Genomic DNA, 18495 nt, shown 5'->3' with positions numbered 1-18495 from the left:
GAAGATAGTTGTTATCAGTTATGTTCCTGGAGTGCAAAAATGGTTCAAATGCCTCTGAGCACTATGGTACTTAACGTCTGAGGTCATTAGTCCCCTAGAACTTAGAACTACTTGAACCTAACTAACATAAGGACATCACACACATCCATGCCCGAGGCAGGATTCGAACCTACGACCGAAGCGGTCGCGCCGTTCCAGACTGAAGCGCCTAGAACCGCTCGGTCACACCGGCCGGCTCCTGGAGTACAGTAGCAGAACAAAGTTAAGTAAAAGTTATTTACTAAAGTATTCCAGTACTAATTATTATAGAATACTCCAGATTCCTGCAACCACCCCACTCGTGCTAGCCTCTATCATCCCACTGCAAATCCCAAGGGTACCGACCAAAAAGCATCCTGCATTTTTGTGAGGCCATGACATGCTGCTATCGACCTTTACATAATTGGCAACGGGGATGGGATTGAGAAGACGCTTCAGTTCAGTGGGAACTGTTACAGGAACTATGGAACATTCTTTGTGATTTACATGAAATTTGTCTTTTCGGGGGCTGCAGTGTATATTCTGCCCATAGCGGTGCCTCCTTTTCCCTTGCCTGGTGTGAATGCCTGTGTGCATCTACATTTTTCTTTGCTTCCTCTTTTGTGAAAATGGCTTCGCCGAACGACGAGCAGACTACGCTAGCAGATCTTGTTCATGTAGAGACGCAGCAGACAAATGCCTTACTGCAGGCACTGGGGTCCTTGCTACAACAACAAGTTCTCGTTCCGCCACAACAACAACCGCCGCCTGCTACTGCTCCGCATCCACCGCCACAGCAGCCAGTGCCGCAATTTCGCCCGTTTGACGCCACCGCTGAATCATGGAGGGAATAGAAGGCTCAACTGCAGCAACATCTCCAGGCATCCAACATAACAGGTAAACGTCGTCTGCACTACTTCTTATCTGGAGTGGGAGTAGCCACCTACAGAGTGTTGTGTAACTTATATCCACGAACCTCTCTAGACTACCTAAAGCCGTCGGCACACGGACCGTGCAACCGAACGTTGAGCGTTGAGCGTGCCGAGTTTCTGACATCACAGCGTGGAATAGCGCGTTCGGGAGTCTTTCCGAACGTGCAGAGCAATATGTAGCGTGTAAGATATTCTGAGCGTGCGTCTGAGCGTTGACCAATGAGATGGCACAACGCCACCTACGTCACACGCTCGCCGTCTCCCTTCAGTACAGAGTTGTGAGGCGCCATATTGGCATTCATTTCAAGCCTATCTGTCTGTGTCGCCTGGCCACCAACACCTGTTGCAGGACGATTTATCACGGATCCGTGTAGAGCGATTTTACGACTATGACGAGTGGGGCCTGAAGATGGCATTAATGTAATGCCGAAACTCGTAGCACATATAAGTTCATAAAAGAAAATAAACTTCTACAAATCATACGGCTGTAGGTAAATTATTGCATCAAGAAGTTCATGCCAGCCGTCGCCCACGATCCATAATGGATCAACGAAGATGCAGTGGTTCATGACTCGATACTTCCGAATTTTTTTACCTAACACTTGCGTTTTTATTAGGTTCTGATACTGTATTATTAGTTTAATATAATTATATACTATAATATTTGATGTTATGTAGATATAAGTTCGCCGTTTTTTGAGGGGTGACTTTGTTCGATTGGATTAATCCATAGGACAGCTTTCACTACGTTTATACAGATATTTTGCTCCTTTTTCTTCTATGCTTCGTAATTAACATGTTGCAAAGATTCTGCTACTGGGTAGGAACAGTGATCAAGTAAGGCTGGCCTTGGGATTTTACTAAAATGTGCGAATGATGAAATAATGTTTATCTTGTGTGGGAAAGTATTGCAAATTTGTATTGCACTGTTTGTAATGGCACTTTTATAAGCCTGTGTCCTTATTGATTGGACGTGGTACTTTCCTTTTCGTGGACGATGGAGGAAGTGTGCGTTTCAGTACAGCTAACGTGGGAATTTTACGTCCGCCCGTTTAGTAAACAGTGTGATTTACGAACTAGAAACATCCCGCAACTGCCGCTGGAGTGTGTTGTGATCGTGTATACCACGTTGGGGCCCATGTACCGTATGCACAAGTCGCATCATTTCTGAGCGTTCAGCAGCACGTTGAACTTAGCACGCTCAACGTTGACGTTCGACAGCACGGCCCGTGTGCCGACGGCTAAACGGTTGAAGAAGCTATAGCAAAACTGGACAAATACTTCGCAGACATTATCAATGTGGTCGCACAGAGATTTGAATTTTTCCGAACCTCCCGTAATCAGTTTCAGTCGAACAGGGAGTGGGTAGCGTAACTGCATGGACTGTCATGTGATTGTAATTTTTCTTGCTCGTGTGGAATTTCCTATGCAGATAGCATGGTTAGAGATGCCATAGCTCAGAACATTTTCGATTCCAGAATCAGGGAACAAATTTTGAAATTGTCAAATCCCTCCCTGGAGCAAGTGATACACATTCTTGAAAGACGGGACACATTAGATTTTGCGGCAAAATCCTTTGAATCATGGAGGTACCTCCATGCTTTGAATCGCCGCCCGGAGTCTGTGGCATTAGTTCGCCGGCAGGTCGCCGTGCGCCCAGACATACACGTGGCCAAGTTTCTGCGCATGCTGCCCACGCATCGGCCCCAGGCCACCAGCGTAAACAACTTTCGCCCGCTGTGCGGCCATGTCATAACTGCCACCGCAAGCATTCGCGTCCATCCTGCCCCTCCAGGAACGCTACTTGCTATTTTTGTAATCAAAAAGTACACGTCCAGTCTGTATGTCTGAAACGCGAACGTTCAAATCACCCTTCCATTTCCCGGAGCAGTAACTCCCGGAACGGTTCTCAGGTCAAAACCAAATTTAAAGAGGCTGTACCTATGGATGTTAATGTGGTTTCTGCTCGACAAATGAACTTTGCCATACTGAACTGGCTCGCCCGGATTCGGCTCTGAACTTTGTCAATTGCGCACGCAACGCAAGTCTCGGTCGCGACGTGTTTGTTTTGCGTATCAGGATGCTCAAGTGCATCTAGCCACGGCCTCTGACGTTTTTTCACGACGTCAGAACAAACTTTTTGTAGATTTGCTTGTACACGTACGCCCAATTACTTTCCAGTTAGATACTGGAGCTGCCGTTTCTCTTATTGACAAGGAAACGCATCATTTGCTTGGAAGCCCTCCCTTGCGTGAAGCGAATATGTCGCTTGCAACATACAGTGGTCATGACATCCCGGTATTAGGGCTGTGTAGCTTCCCAGCGACATACCGTGGACAAACACACGTGTTAACTGTGCATGTGCTTTATTTCCGCAATTCTGTCGATATCTTCGGCTTGGACGCCTTCGATCTGTTTTCGTTAAGTGCGTGATAAAGTACTGTCCATGACCTCAAGTGTTCCAACGACCAGCATCGAAGCCTTGTGTAACAAATTTGCTGACTTGTTCTCGCCAGGTTTAGGCTGCGCGAAGAAATTTCAAGCTCATGTCGAATTAAAAGAAGAAACACGACCGAAATTTTACCGAGCGCGCCCAGTCTCACACGCGCTGCGTGACAGTGTTGCAGAAACTTTGCGTGATCTGGAATAACAAGATGTAATAGAACATATTTCAGCATCACAATGGGCTTCACCGCTTGTTATCTTAGGAAAACCTTCCGGAAAGTTGAGACTGTGTGTGAATTACAAGGCCAAAGTCAACGTACAAACTGTTACAGCAACATTTCCATTGCCTCGCCCGGAAGACTTGTTTGATCGGTTGAGACCCGGAAATTTTTTTTATCAAGATAGATTTGCAGGATGCCTATCTTCAACTACCACTTGATGAAGAAACCCAAAAGTTCAAATGGTTCAAATGGCTCTGAGCGCTGTGGGACTTAACATTTGAAGTCATCATTCTCCTAGAACTTAGAACTACTTAAACCTAACTAACCTAAGGACATCACACACATCCACGCCCGAGGCAGGATTCGAACCTGCGACCGTAGGGGTCGCGCGGTTCCAGACTGAAGCACCTAGAAACGCTCGTCCACTGCGGCCGGCCCTAAAAGCTCTTGGTAATGAATACTCACCTCGGGTTGTACAAATACAAACGCCTTCCTTTCGGATGTGCTTCTTCCCCAGCTATATTTCAAAGTTATTTACAAACCCTTTGTGCATCGGTACCCTCTTGCCTTGACTATTTAGATGACATTGTCGTGTCTAGAGTGACACCGACGGACCATTTACTAAGCTTGCGTCATCTCTTTCAAGTGCTTCAGGGCAATGGACTGAAAATAAACAAAGACAAGTGCACCTTCTTCGCGAGTGAACTGTCTTACCTTGGACATGTAATCAGTTCTCAGGGCATACACCCATCGCCGCAACATTTGCGAGCCATCGCCGATTTGCCAGCTCCAACGACGGTAAAGGAACTGCAATCGATGTTAGGCAAGATCAATTACTACCACCGCTTTATACACCATGCCTCTTCTCTTGCAGCTCCTCATCGTCTTCGACGGAAAAACGTTCCGTTTGTTTGATTGCCAGAATGTGCACGGCTTTCCAGAAGCTGAAAGCAGCATTGTTATCTAGTACTTGTTTAACACCATATGATCCTCAGAAATCGTTAGTTCTCATGCTTGATGCTTGATGCTTGATGCATTTTGGGATCGGGGTGGTTCTTGTCCATAAAACCGATTCTCACGATTGTCCAATTGCTTTTGCATGTAAGTTGCTCTCATCTGCTCAGAAAAATTATTCGCAGATTGAGAAGGAAGCTTTAGCTGCCATTTTTGGTGTGACATAAATCCATGATTTCTTGTATGGTCGCAAGTTTATTCTCATCAGCGACCATAAACCACTGACTTCGTTGTTTCACCCATCGAAGCCCGTAACTCCACGTACGGCAAAAAAATTGATTCGCTGGTCTTCGTTTCTTTCGCCCCGTTACAACGTACTTTTGGTCTACGGCTCAACCCGGTAAAGCTCACGCGTTATCTCGTCTTCCCATTTCTGAAGTCACAACTTTTGATGAATCTTGACAGGCTTGTATGTTTATTGCTTTACAAAAAAATGGCTCTGAGCACTATGGGACTTAACTTCTGAGGTCATCAGTCCCCTAGAACTTAGAACTACTTAACCTAACTAACCTAAGGACATCACACACATCCATGCCCGAGGCAGGATTCGAACCTGCGACCGTAGCGGTCGCGCGGTTCCAAACTGTAGCGCCCAGAACCGCTCGTCCACCCCGGCCGGCTATTGCTTTACAAAAGGAAACTGTGGTCGAAGGTTTTCCGCTCGACTATCGTCGCGTAGCGGCCGCTATTGCTGCCGATTCTTCTCTTAGACCTGTTTTGCAATACATCGCTACGCAATGGCCTTCTTCGAGTTCACGGATTTCAGATCCTGTTGCTCGCCGTTTCTTTGCACACCGACAGCGGTTATTTGTGCGACGTGTTCTTTTGCTCCGCACGGAGAATGATCAGTCCCGTGTTTTCGTTCCACGTACTTTGCAATCCGCTGTGTTGCGCTTTCTACATCGAGGTCATTGGGGTCTTTTACGGACGAAACATTTAGCTCGCCGTCATTGTACCTGGTTGGGTATCGATTCTGATGTTAACAAGCTTTGTTCTTCTTGCACGGCGTGTGTTGCCGATCAATCTGCACCGCCACAGACATTTTTCTCTTGGCCCCCTGCCACTGCCCCTTGGCAACGCTTGCATTTGGGTTTTTCAGGTCCATTTTGGAACGCACGATGGTTGATTGTCATCGATTCTTATATCAATTTTCCATTCGTTGTGCAGGTGCCATCAACGACTTCATCAGATAAGATTCGTGTCTTGATTTCAATTTTTTGCATTGAAGTTCACGTTACCGACAATGGACCTCAGTTTGTCTCTTCAGAGTTCGAGAATTTTTGTGACTCGCAAGGTGTTCAGCATATCATTTCTGCTCCGTTCTCACCTCTCAATAGAACGGTGCTGCTGAACATTTTGTTCGCACATTTAAGGCGCAAATGTCTAAGTTGCGCGAGTCGCACTCTCAGGAAGCCACACTACTACTGTTTTTGGCCTCTTACCGGATACAACCACGCTCCGGATCGTCACCGGCTGAATTGTTACACGGTCGTCCGCATCGGACATTGGTGCATTTGCTGCATCCACAGAACCGTGTGTCTGCGCCACGACCGATTCCCATGCTTTCAACAACTATCGCGGCACTCGCCGCTGGTTACAAGTTCGGGTTCTTCGCCGCCTTGTCAAAGTCTTGTACGTCGTTTCTGCCCCATCTGGAGAGGTGCGCCAGCATCAGAACCAGATGCGCCTTGTCCGCCGAGGAGTCTCTGCCGCTCGTCGTATGATTTGAGACCCCGTGGCGCGAGTCGACGCGCCTGCGCCGTTCCGCAGTGCCGCGCCTGAGTCGCCCGTAGTTGAGTCATCGCTACGGCGGCCGTGTGATTCCCTGGGCCCATCGCCGGTGACAGTTGGTGTGCATCCAGATAGTGACGCCATGCTGGCCTCCACCCCCTCTGTACGACCTGGCCCCATGGATTGTGATCAATAATTGCCCGTCGGGTGCCCCGGCCCGATGGATGTCGACTCGGCGGACCCTCCTATCATAGTAGCCATGCACACACCCCATGATGGTAATCTGTGGAAACGAGGCGGCCGATATAGCGGCCAGGGCTGCAGTCTCTCTTCTTCAGCCTGCTGTTCGCATGGTTCCCTTCGCCGATCTACGGAGTGTTTTATGTCGTCGTGTTGCTCTTCTATGGCACGCACATTGGTCGACACTTCCCAATAATAAATTGCGGGACGTGAAAGCTCTTCCCTGTGCTTGGACCTCTTCCTCCCGAACTCGTCGTCGGAAGGAGGTATTTTTAACTAGACTCTTGATAGCGTACTGTCTTTATAGCCATAGACATCTTTTAAGTGCCGATCCTCCCCCGCTTTGTCCCCACTTCTCTCAACTGTGGACGGTGAGACACCTTTTACTTGAGTGGTTTTTCAAGCTTTCCTTCTGTTTTTAGTTTCCCCACTTTTTTGAGTTTCGCTCCTATTGCTGCTGGTTTCCAGTTTTTCTTTTTTTTTTACCTTTTCATAAGTCACAGACCGGGCGCTAATGACCGTAGCAGTTTTGCGCCCTAAAACCATAACAAAAAAAAAAAAAAAAAACATGTTGACGTGCATCCTGGAGGCGGTTTTCTGGCGTTTCCGTGCTCCCCTCGGTTCGAATGGCGGGGTGCGGGTGGGCGAGCCTCGCCTTAATTTCGTAGTCCCACCCCCTCATCCACGTCAGCATGGGGTCCTCCCCCCGGCAGGAGTAAGCCCTATTCCACGTCTGTTCGTAAATTTGCGGGGGAGGAATGTGGTGTCAACGTTAGACACCACGCTATAATGGATAGCGGTCCAGCGCTTGAAACCTCTCTGTACTCGCTGGCGCTTGCAGCGCCGCCGTATGGCATGGACGCAGAGACTTCCAGATCGCACCAGCTGAGTCAGCGACAGCCCGTGAGCAAAGTCAGATTAGCTCGCTAGGTTCGCAGCCTCTAGTTCGTGCATGTATTACGCACGTAATACCCAAATTGTTATCTTGCTTGTTGTATAATCCAGTTAATGTTTATTAATGAGTCATTTTTATTCAAGGAAGATAGTTATTAGTTATGTTCCTGGAGTGCAGTAGCAGGACAAAGTGAAGAAAAAGTTATTTACGAAAGTATTCCAGTACTAATTATTATAGAATACTCCAGGTTCCTACAACCACCTCACTCGTGCTAGCCTCTATCATTCCACTGCAAATCTCAGGGGTACCGATCGAAAAGCATCCTGCATTTGTGTGAGGTCATGACACGTTGCCTTCGACCTTCACATCAGTTAGAATCCCACTTAAATAATGAACAGAGACCATTTAGTCCAGTACGATGGACGTAGAGGAATTATGGGCAAAATTAAAACATTATAAATTGCACTCGTGAGTAGTATGTGTCGCGTCATTGGATTAAGGACGGACAAGACCCTCCGCGATTAAACATCGAAATTAGAAAAATACTGAGGAAGCAAAGGGTGTTGCATTTTCGCTTCAAAATAGAACGCGCAATTGAGGACAGGCAAGAGTTAACGGAAATTCGTGCGTATAAAAATATCGACGCTCGAAGCTTACTGTTACTACTATTAGTACTACCACTACCACCGTCATTCCATAGCAATAGATCTTGCTGAGAATCCTCGAAGATTCTGGTGCTACGTAAATTCGCTAAGTGGCTGTAAAGCTTCCATTCAGTTACTCACTGACTAGTCTTGTGTGGCGTTAAAAGACAGCTAAAGTAAAGCCGAAGTTTAAATTTCGCATTTAAGAAGTCGTTCAAGTAGAAGAATCATACAAACCCGTCGTTTGACCATCGCACAGACTCCCGTAGGGAGAACATAATAATAAGCATCCCTGGTGCAGAGAAACAAATTGAAAGAATTGGAAGAATGTTGAGTCGCCAGGTCCTAATAGAAACCCAATTCGGTTTCACGAAGAGTGCTCTATGGCATTGGCCGCTTACGTAGCTTGCGTTCATTGCAAATCTCTCGTCTTGCGCAAAGCCTCAAGCGACTGGAAAAAGAAAAAACTTCAGGTCACTCCTATATATAAGGAAGGTAAAAGAACGGACCCGCAAAATTACACACCAATATCTTTAACATCGATTTACTGCAAATTCCTGAAACATATTCTCAATTCGAATATAATGAACTTTCTTGAGAGGGAAAAGTTTCTGTGCCCATTTTGAAAGCATTGCCCTTTTCTCACATGAGGTCCTGCGAACCGTAGATGAAGGGCCACAGGTGGATTCCATATTCGTAGATTTCCGTACAGCATTTGACACGATGCACTGTCGACTCTTAAGGAAGGACAAGCATACGGAATAGGTTACCAGGTGTGCGAGTTGCTCGAAGTGTAGTATCCTGAACTTCGAACATTTCTACATGAAAAACACGAGCATTTAGTTCGTCCTCTATATTTAAGAACACAATGCATTCAACACAAATTCTTTTAGTTGACTCTCAAAAGAAACAAGTAACCATCTTTGTAACTCTTTCCTAACAGGGAAATCAGTTCACAACTAAACGCAAGTACTTGGAAAAACAAAAAGGAAGGCTTCCACAGTCGTCCGTTCGCAACACTTCGGGGAAGACACACAACACTGAACACTCACTGTAAACACTGCACTAAAATGTCGGCACAAAGATAACACACCATAGCCGAGGGCAGATGGGGGGGGGGGGAGACCTGGACAGATGGGGGGGGGGGGAAACAAGGAGGGAGGAGAGGAAAAACGAAAGGGGGGGGGGGAACCAAAGGAGTCTACGAGTTGATTATCAAATGTTTAAGTCCTCGCTCTCCTTGAGCGGAGCACATTGGAGGAGATTAACACTCAAGTTACGGTCTGGAGGAGTTCAGTTTCTATAGTCTTGCCAAGGGGTCTCACACAATACCAACAGGCACACGAGCCGGTTCCAAGGTCCCTTGGTTCAAATGGCTCTGAGCACTATGGGACTTAACATCTATGGTCATCAGTCCCCTAGAACTTAGGACCACTTAAACCTAACCTAAGGACATCACACAACACCCAGTCATCACGAGGTAGAGAAAATCCCTGACCCCGCCGGGAATCGAACCCGGGAACCCGGGCGTGGGGGTCCCTTGGTGGCGACGGCGGCGGGAGATCCTCTCTTGGCTGGCTGCGTCGTAACTGCAGTGACCGTTTTTTTTTCCTTTCTTCCTTCCTTTATTGCATTTCGATTCCCCCCGCAGGGGGAGGGCTGGCAGCAGCTTATTACGCTGCTCTGCAGCCTACAGACTTTATAAAATGTAAGGAGAAGATAAGAAACAATAAAAGCAGGCGATAAAACGGTGACGGAAATTGTAAAACGGCGGAAAATTGTGGAAAGTTAAAACATAAAACAAAGGGTTGGCAAAGCTAATAAAATACACAGGAAGCAGACAGGTAACATAGTAGACAGACAATTAAAAAACATGGCGACAGTCTGGTTTCTGTTCGCAAGAGATATAAAAATCACACCCAGCATCAGTGTGATGTCCATTCGCAACAGTTCGGGGAAGGCACAAAACACTGAACACTCACTGTAAACACTGCTCTAAAATGTCGGCACAAAGATAACTCACCATAGCCGAGGGCAGATTGGGGGGGGGGGAGACCTGGACAGATGGGGGGGAAAACAAGGAGGGAGGAGAGGAAAAACGAAAGTGGGGAGACCAAAGGAGGTGAGGACTCATAAGGGGGGAGGGCCTTGGCAGACGTGAGAGGAAATGGGAAAAGGAAGAGGAGGGAAATGCAAAAGGACTCGGGGGAGAGAAGGGGAGCAGAGGGTAGGTGGCGAAAAAAGAGGATGGAAAGGGGGGGAGAGGGAGCCCAGTAAAAGGATGGAGGAAAGGAGGGGGGGGGGGTGAGGATCAGAGTTGATAGGAGGGATAGAGGGCTTCATCTGGGAGGGGGAGTTGATGGAAGCCACCTTGGGAAAGGAGATGAAGGGTGTAGAGATGGTGGGCAGGGGGGCACAACAGTGAAGACATGGCAGGGGGTGGGGATGGGAGAGGAGAGGAGCAACCAGGGGGTGAGGGGGATCAAGGCGGCGGGAGGTGCTGAGTATGCAGATATGTTCGAGGAATAGGAGCAGATGGGGGAAAGGAATGAGGTCATAGAGGAACCACGTGGGGTACGGGAGGTGTATACAGAAGGTGAGGCGGAGTGCATGATGCTCAAGGATCTGGAAGGATCTTATAGAATTTGGGGGGGGGGGAACAGTTATCCAGGTGGGACTGGTATAACAGAGGATGGGACAGATTAAGGATTTGTAGGTGTGGAGGATGGTAGAGGGGTGCAATCCCCATGTCCGGCCAGAGAGGAGTTTGAGGAGTCAGAGGCAGTTGTGGGCTTTGGATTGGATGGAGCAGAGATGAGGGATCCAGGTGAGATGACGGTCAATGGTGAGGCCAAGGTAGGTGAGGGTGGGGGAGAGGCGGACAGGATGGGCGCAGACAGTAAGGGAGAAATCCAGGAGCCGGAAGGAGCGAGTGGTACGACCTACTGTAATTGCCTGGGTCTTGGAAGGATTGATTTTCAGGAGCCACTGGTTACACCATGTGGCAAAAAGGTCAAGGTGATTCTGGATAAGGTGTTGGGACCGTTGGAGGGTAGGAGCGAGGACGAGGAATGCGGTGTCATCAGCATATTGCAAGAGGTGTACTGGAGGGGGGGGGGGGGGGTTGGGGCATATCTGCCCTGTACAGGAGGTAGAGGAGAGGGGAGAGGACAGAGCCCTGGGGCACACCTGCAGAGGGGTAGAAGGTGTGGGAATTGGCATTATGGATGGTAACATAGGAGGGGCGGTGGGAGAGGAAGCATGTAGTTGATAGGAAGGGCGTAAGTTTGGAGTTTAAACAGGAGACAGGGATGCCAGACACGGTCGTAGGCCTTTTCGAGGTCGAGGGAGACAAAAATGGCGGAGCGACGGGAGTTAAGCTGAAGGGAGAGGAGATGAGTGAGGCAGAGGAGTTGGTCATCGGCAGAGAAGGAAGGTCGAAAGCCACATTGGGTGTCGGGGAGGAGGTGGTTTTGGTGGAGGTGGTGATGGATGCGCCGGGTAAGGATGGATTCCATGAGCTTGCTGAACACTGATGTGAGACAGATAGGACGATAGGAAGCTGCAGTGACCGTCGCGGAAGCGGTCCTAAATACCTGCACAGCGGGGGTGCACTTCTTCCTGATTGGCTGCCCGCGACATTCGCGGATGTAGCGAAGGGTTCACGGTACGTGCGACCTCTCTTGCCGAGTTACAACTCCTCTGTACAATCGTCCGGTGTACGCGAATGCCCTCTGCAGGTAGCGATGCAAATGACAGAGTCGGAACGTTGTGTAGTCGCAAGGGCTGAGCTTGCAACCATGTCGACGGCGGTGTGTTGCCGTGCGGCATCTACATCTACGTTTTCATCTACATGGTTACTCTGCAATTCACACTTATGCGCCTGGCAGAGGGTTCATCGAACCATTTTCGTACTAGTCCTCTACCATTCCGCTCTCGAATGACGCGTGGGAGAAACGAACACGTAAATCTTTCCGTTACAGCTCTTATTTCTCTTATTTTATTATGAGGATCATTTCTCCCTACGTAGGTGGGTGCTAACAAAATATTTTCGCATTTGGAAGAGAAAGTTGGTGATTGAAATTTCGTAAATAGATCTCGCCGCAAAGAAAACCGCCTTTGTTTCACTGACTGCCAACCCAACTCGCGTATCATAACAATGACACTCTCACCCCTATTGCGCGATAACACGAAACGAGCTGCTCTTCTTAGCACTTTTTCGATGTTCTCTGTCAATCCTAGCTGGTAAGGATCCCACACCGTGCAGCAATATTCCGGCAGAGGACAGACAAGTGTAATGTAGGCTGCTTCTTTAGTGGGTTTGTCGCATCTTCTAAGTGTTCTGGCAGCAAAGCGCAGTCTTGGTTTCGCCTTCCCCACAATATTATCTATGCGGTCTTTCCAATTTAAGTTGCTCGTAATTGTAATTCCTAGGTATTTAGTCGAATTGACAGCCCTTAGATTTGTGCTATTTATCGTATACCCGAAATTTATTGGATTTATTTTAGTAGCCATGTGGATGACCTCGCACTTTTCTTTGTTTAGTAGGAACTGCCTCTTTTCGTACCATACAGAAATTCTCTCTAGATCATTTTGTAATTCGAATTGATCGTCTGATGATTTTACTAGACAGTAAATTACAGCGTCATCTGCAAACAATCTAAGAGGGCTGCTCAGATTATCACCTAGATCATTTATATAAATCAGGAACAGCAGAGGACCTATGACACTACCTTGCGGAACGCCAGAGATTACATCTGTTCTATTAGATGATTTACCGTCTATCACTACGAACTGTGACCTCTCTGAGAGGAAATCACAAATCCAGTCACACAAGTGAGACGATACTCCATATGCACGCAATTTGATTAATAGTCGCTTGTGAGGAACGGCATGAAAAGCCTTCTGTAATTCTAGGAATATGGAATCGATCTGAGGTCCCTTGTCGACAGCACTCATTACTTCATGGAAATAAAGAGCTAGCTGCGTTGCACAAGAACGATATTTTCTGAATCCATGTTGGTTATGTATCAATAAGTCATTTTCTTCAAGGTGATTCATAATGTTCGAGTACAGTATGTGCTCCAAAATCCTACTGCAAATTGAGGTCAGTGATATGGGTCCGTAATTCAATGGGTTACTCCTGTTTCCTTTCTTGAATATTGGTGTGACCTGTGCTACTTTCCAGTCTTCAGGAACAGACCTTTCGTCAGGTGAGCGGTTGTATATGATTGCTAAGAAAGGCGCTATTGTGTGTGCATACTCTTGACGGCTTTTGCGGCACGCCACGAACACTTCTCACGTAACAGAACCCAGAGTGTTATCGTCGACGGCGAGTATTCATCTCTGCTAGGGTTATCGTCAGGACTGCCCCAGAGAAGTGTAATACGTCGGCTGTTATTTTCCATATACGTAGATGATATGGCGGACAGGGTAAGCAGCAATCGGCGGCTGTTTGTTGATGGCACTGTGGTGTATGGGAAGGTGTCGTCGTTGAGTGACTGTAGGAACATACACGATGATTTAGACAAACTTTGTAGTTGGTGTGATGAATGGCAGCTAGCTCTAAATATAGAATGATGTAAGTTAATGCAGATGAGTAGGAGAAGCAAAGCGATAATATTCGAGTACATCATTAGTAGTGTGTTGCTTGACACAGTCACGTCGATTAAAGATCTAGGCGTAACGTTGCAAAGCAATATGAAATGGAATGAGCATGTAAGGATTGTAGCAGGGAAGGTAAATGGTCGAATTTGGTTTACTGGAAAAATTTTAGGGAAAGTACGGTTCATCTGTATAGGAGGCAGCATATAGGACACTAGCGCGACCCATTGTTGAGTACTGTTAGAGTGCTTAGGATACGCACCATATCGGATTAAAGGGAGATATCGAAAGAATTCCGAGACGGGCTGCTAGATTTGTTATCGGTAGGTTCGAACAACACGCAAGGATTACGGAGATTCTTGGGGAACTCAAATGAGAATCACTGGAGGGAACGCAACGTTATTTTCGACGAGCATTATTCAGAAAATGTATAGAAACCGCTTTTGGGCTGCCTGGAATGATTCTGCTGCCAGCAACGTACATTCCGCATAGGGACCATGAAGATAAGGTTAGAGATATTAGAGCTCGAACAGAGGCATACAGGCCTTTTCCTGTCGCTCTATTTCCTATTTGCTATTTGAACAGGAAAGGAAACGACTAGTAGTGGTACAGAGTACCCTCTGCTACGCACCATATGGAGACTTGCGGAGTATGTACGTAGATTTAGATGTAGATGTCCCCCACCTTCGTAGCAGTTATATGGTCAGTCAGTCACAGTTTCGATTTCAGTAGGGATGCTCTACTGAAGCAAATATATTTACTTTCACTAAGCACACAAAAATTTTAAATAACCATGTATCGCCAGTTGATATCTTCAACGACGTATCGAAGATACTTTACTGTGTCAATCATACTATTCTATTGGAGGACTTAACTGTTTATGTGATCTATGATTGAGGACATGTCGAGTTTAGTTCATATTTAATTAACAAAATGCAGGAAGTTCGTGTAATATAAACAGAACCGCCACGTGTTATTCTCGGATGAAAGTAACAATGGCGTACAGCAAGGTCGAGCATGAGCTCATTACTGTTCTGTCTCTATGCTAAAAATCTGCTAGTTCATTCCAATCAGGAGGCAGAATTAGCTCTTTTTGTTTGGCAATACAATCATTGCTGCTGGGCGGTCGAAGAAGCACCCATGGGGAAAATAATAACCGATGCTTTTGTTGACGTTCTGTACTGGTTGGTCACAGATGAACTACATTTAATCTTAAAAAAAAATACATCTCATCCATTCTGTACTGGTAAAAATACCCCACCTTCCATTATTCTAGTGTACCAGCAAAAATAACAAAAAAGTTAAGTTCTTGGGATGTATACTATTGAAAACTTCAAATGGAAAAACCGTTTAGTCGATCACGTAAAACGTATAGGTTCGGCTACTTTTAGCATAAGAATAATTACCAATTTGTGAACAGAGACATCTGTATTTTAACACGTTTTGCATGTTTTCATTGAGCGATGTCTTTCTGGATAATATTCTGTTGTAACAAGAAATTTAGGAAAATATGTCATCGTAAAGAAGAAACTAATTATAATCATGTATGGGGTTCGCAAATCTCTATTTTGCAGGTATCAGTATAAACAAGCGAGAATATTAACCAGTGCCTCGCAGTACTATTGAAGCTTTTTAACAGTTCGTTGCAGTATGAGACTAATAGACATTCACAAATATACTGGTGCGAAAAACGTAAGGACAAAAGTAGCCTTCGCATGATGTGTCGCTGCCAAGTAAAATAGCTCTATGAACCTTGGACTACAGTGTAGTACAGCAGATACCCGAAAGTCAAACTACGATTATGTGTATCTTGCATGGAAACTGCTACTATCCCTATCGCACGCAACGAGTGCAAGGATTAACAGCATCAAATTTCTCTCTACTGGAAGGATGTCGATGCTTTTTCCACCACTCGATTACAGTTATAGGATTCCTGTCATCAGTCGTCTACCGACGAAGTTACTTTTACCAGAATTTACATAAACAATATGGATACTCTTCATCTGTGGGCTACAGACAACCCTCGGGGAATGGTTGAGATGTCTCATCAGTATCGATAAAGCATCAATGTGTGATCAGGAATTCTTGGCGACCACGTACTTGAACTGGTTATTATTCCACAACAGCTCGACGGAGGAAAGTACCTGAAATTCCTGCGGAACACTCTGCCTGGGCTGCTTGAGAATGTGCCTTTGGCAATGCGACAAGTTATGTAGTTTCCGCATGACAGGCCAGCACCTCACTTGCGCATTAAATTTCGCCGAAATCTCAACAATATGTTCCCCAGACGTCGGATAGGATACAGAGGCCCTATAGTACCGCCTGCTAGATCAACGGATTTAAACCCTCTGAATTTTCACCTCTGGTAACATCCGAGATGCGTTGTATATGCTCAACAAGTTCCTAATGTGCAGACACTTCAACAGCCTGTTCACGACACCTGTATGCTATAAGGAGACAGGCTGGAACGTGTGAAAGAGTGCGGCAATCCATGATGCGACGTGTGAAAGTGTGCACTGCATTCCATGGAGGCCACGTTGAACATCTGTTGTGACGTGGATATGATACAGCTCTGTACTGCGTTCCGGGACAAATTGTTGTTGTTGCACGCATAAAGTCCAATTCCGAACACGTGTTCATAGGACGTTTTTCCCTCCATTTGCAGTCATGTATATGTCACTGGCGTTTGTCGGTTTTGTTGATATTCACTCTGTATATTGTAATGGAACTGGCCTAGACAAGGGGCTATACACCGTAAAGAAGGGCACCTACAGCAAAATGCTGGTTCAGCATAACACCACAGCGCCACCTCTACGTTGTCGTCTGTCTGCCAGTCAGTACCCGTCTAGTTACTGCAACCAGGGACTGTTCACCAAGTGATGTACATGACGCTTATAGCATCAAAACCACAACAAAGCTGCTTTGGCGTGTATAAATACTTGCCATCTGGCCAGGCAGGTCATCGAATCGGTGAGCCACCGAGTCGGTATTTGTCACAGTATCAGTTTCAGCCGAGAGGCTGCTCCGTCCCACTGCCATGTCGACAGGATTGCCTGTCAGTGCGTCTAGCCGCCACAGAGACCCTCCTAGCCACGAATCCACTGGGATGCGTGCCAGTTTCAGTCGGCGACAGGCAGCCGTCTCGTAATCGGTGGGCTGCGTCAGCCAATCTCATCAGTCCTGACCAGACTTGCGCTGCAGCAAAACTAAGTTTCTGTAGTTTTGGTACACTATATAAATGACATAGTAAATGGTATGATTATGGGTAGTATTGGTAGCACTAGTAACGGAAGAAATACAAATGCCCATGGTTCAGTGTTGGTCCATTGTGTATTTTAAATCCTTACACAATATAAACTGCATTTTATAAGTAATAAAAATTAGCTGATGCATGCCTTCCACAGTTTTATGTAACCAAACCATTTGCTTTTGATGCAAGTACAATTTACATGCATAAAAAAATCAATTTCATGATCATTGTTATTTTGTACTGAATGGAATGTTCTTCATTATGATTAAAGGCCAGGGTTTCCTGTTATTACCGACAAATCCAAAAGTTGTTGGTAAAGAACAGAAAGATGTTTTATATAAGCTCGAAGAAGTACTGAAGCGATGTTTGATTTGCTTATGTTGTCAACTGGTTTTTTAATTTTGCCTTTCTCCGAGGAGATTGCATCTTCTAATGCTGTATGATAAATCTGTATTATTTTTACTACACCATCCCTCTGTGTAACGTAACAGGTCAACAATTTTCGAATAAAACCTAAATTAATGTGTTGACAGTTTCAAAAATGGTTCAAATGGCTCTGAGCACTATGGGACTTAACATCTGAGGTCATTAGTCCCCTAGAACTTAGAACTACTTAAACCGAAAAAACCTAAGGACATCACACACAATCATGCCCGAGGCAGGATTCGAACCTGCGACCGTAGCGGCCGCGCGGCTCCAGACTGAAGCGCCTAGAACCGCTTGGCCACCAGCGGCCGGCTGACAGTTTCAACTTTGCTATAAATATTATTTATTTATAAGCAAAAGACACGAAGATAACATAATACAACAATGTTCCATATGATACGCAACACTTAATTTCTAGATGGTTCGCCATTTTTGGATTTTAGGAGAATCTACTAAGACACTGATCGCGTATGCAAACGAAGAGATCGAAATGCGGTAAAGCCTCATAGGTATGCAACACACCTAACATACAGGTAATGCGGTTATGATCTTAACTGATCAAGGCTATTAGAAAAATTACCGCAATCTACGCTTGCTTGTGGCAGTCTGCGGTAACCTACAGTAGTTTTACAACTCTAGCCACGTCGTAGCTCAGCCACTGGCTGGGGCTGTTCACTACGTCATGTCGCACCACAAATGGGCAACATTGAGCATAGCAGCTACGCTGAGCATAGCATACACTGAAGAGATAAAAGTCATGGGATAACGATATGCACATACACAAATGTCGAAAGTATCGCGTACGCAAGGTATGAAAAGGTAGTGCAGTGGTGGAGCTGTCGTTTGTACTCAGGTGACTGATGTGAAAAGGTTTCCGAAATGATTATGGTTGTGCGACGGGAATTATTAGGCTTTGAGCATGGAATGGTAGTTGAAGTTAGATGGGCAGGATATTCCATAAATCTTAGGAACCATACAAACGATAAATGGTTTACTGAGGAAAACCCCCACAGAATCAAGACATCTCTTAAGATACAACAGCAGAAGCAACTCAGTTTCTCTTTCTGAATAAGAT

General features: G+C 46.1%; 1 protein-coding gene across 1 annotated transcript in view; it reads left to right on the top strand.

Annotated features, from left to right (window-relative positions):
• Positions 1 to 647: 647 nt before the first annotated feature.
• Positions 648 to 18495, top strand: part of LOC124722694 — a 29601-nt gene continuing 11753 nt past the window's right edge. The window contains exon 1 of the mRNA XM_047247833.1: positions 648 to 826. Within this exon, the coding sequence (XP_047103789.1) occupies positions 648 to 826 (179 nt within the window). The remainder of the gene's footprint in view (positions 827 to 18495) is intronic.

The sequence above is a fragment of the Schistocerca piceifrons genome, chromosome X (genome assembly GCF_021461385.2).
Source record: "Schistocerca piceifrons isolate TAMUIC-IGC-003096 chromosome X, iqSchPice1.1, whole genome shotgun sequence".
Classification (NCBI taxonomy): domain Eukaryota; kingdom Metazoa; phylum Arthropoda; class Insecta; order Orthoptera; family Acrididae; genus Schistocerca; species Schistocerca piceifrons.
The sequence above is the reverse complement of the archived record's forward strand: the minus strand, read 5'-3'. Positions and strand labels throughout refer to the sequence as shown.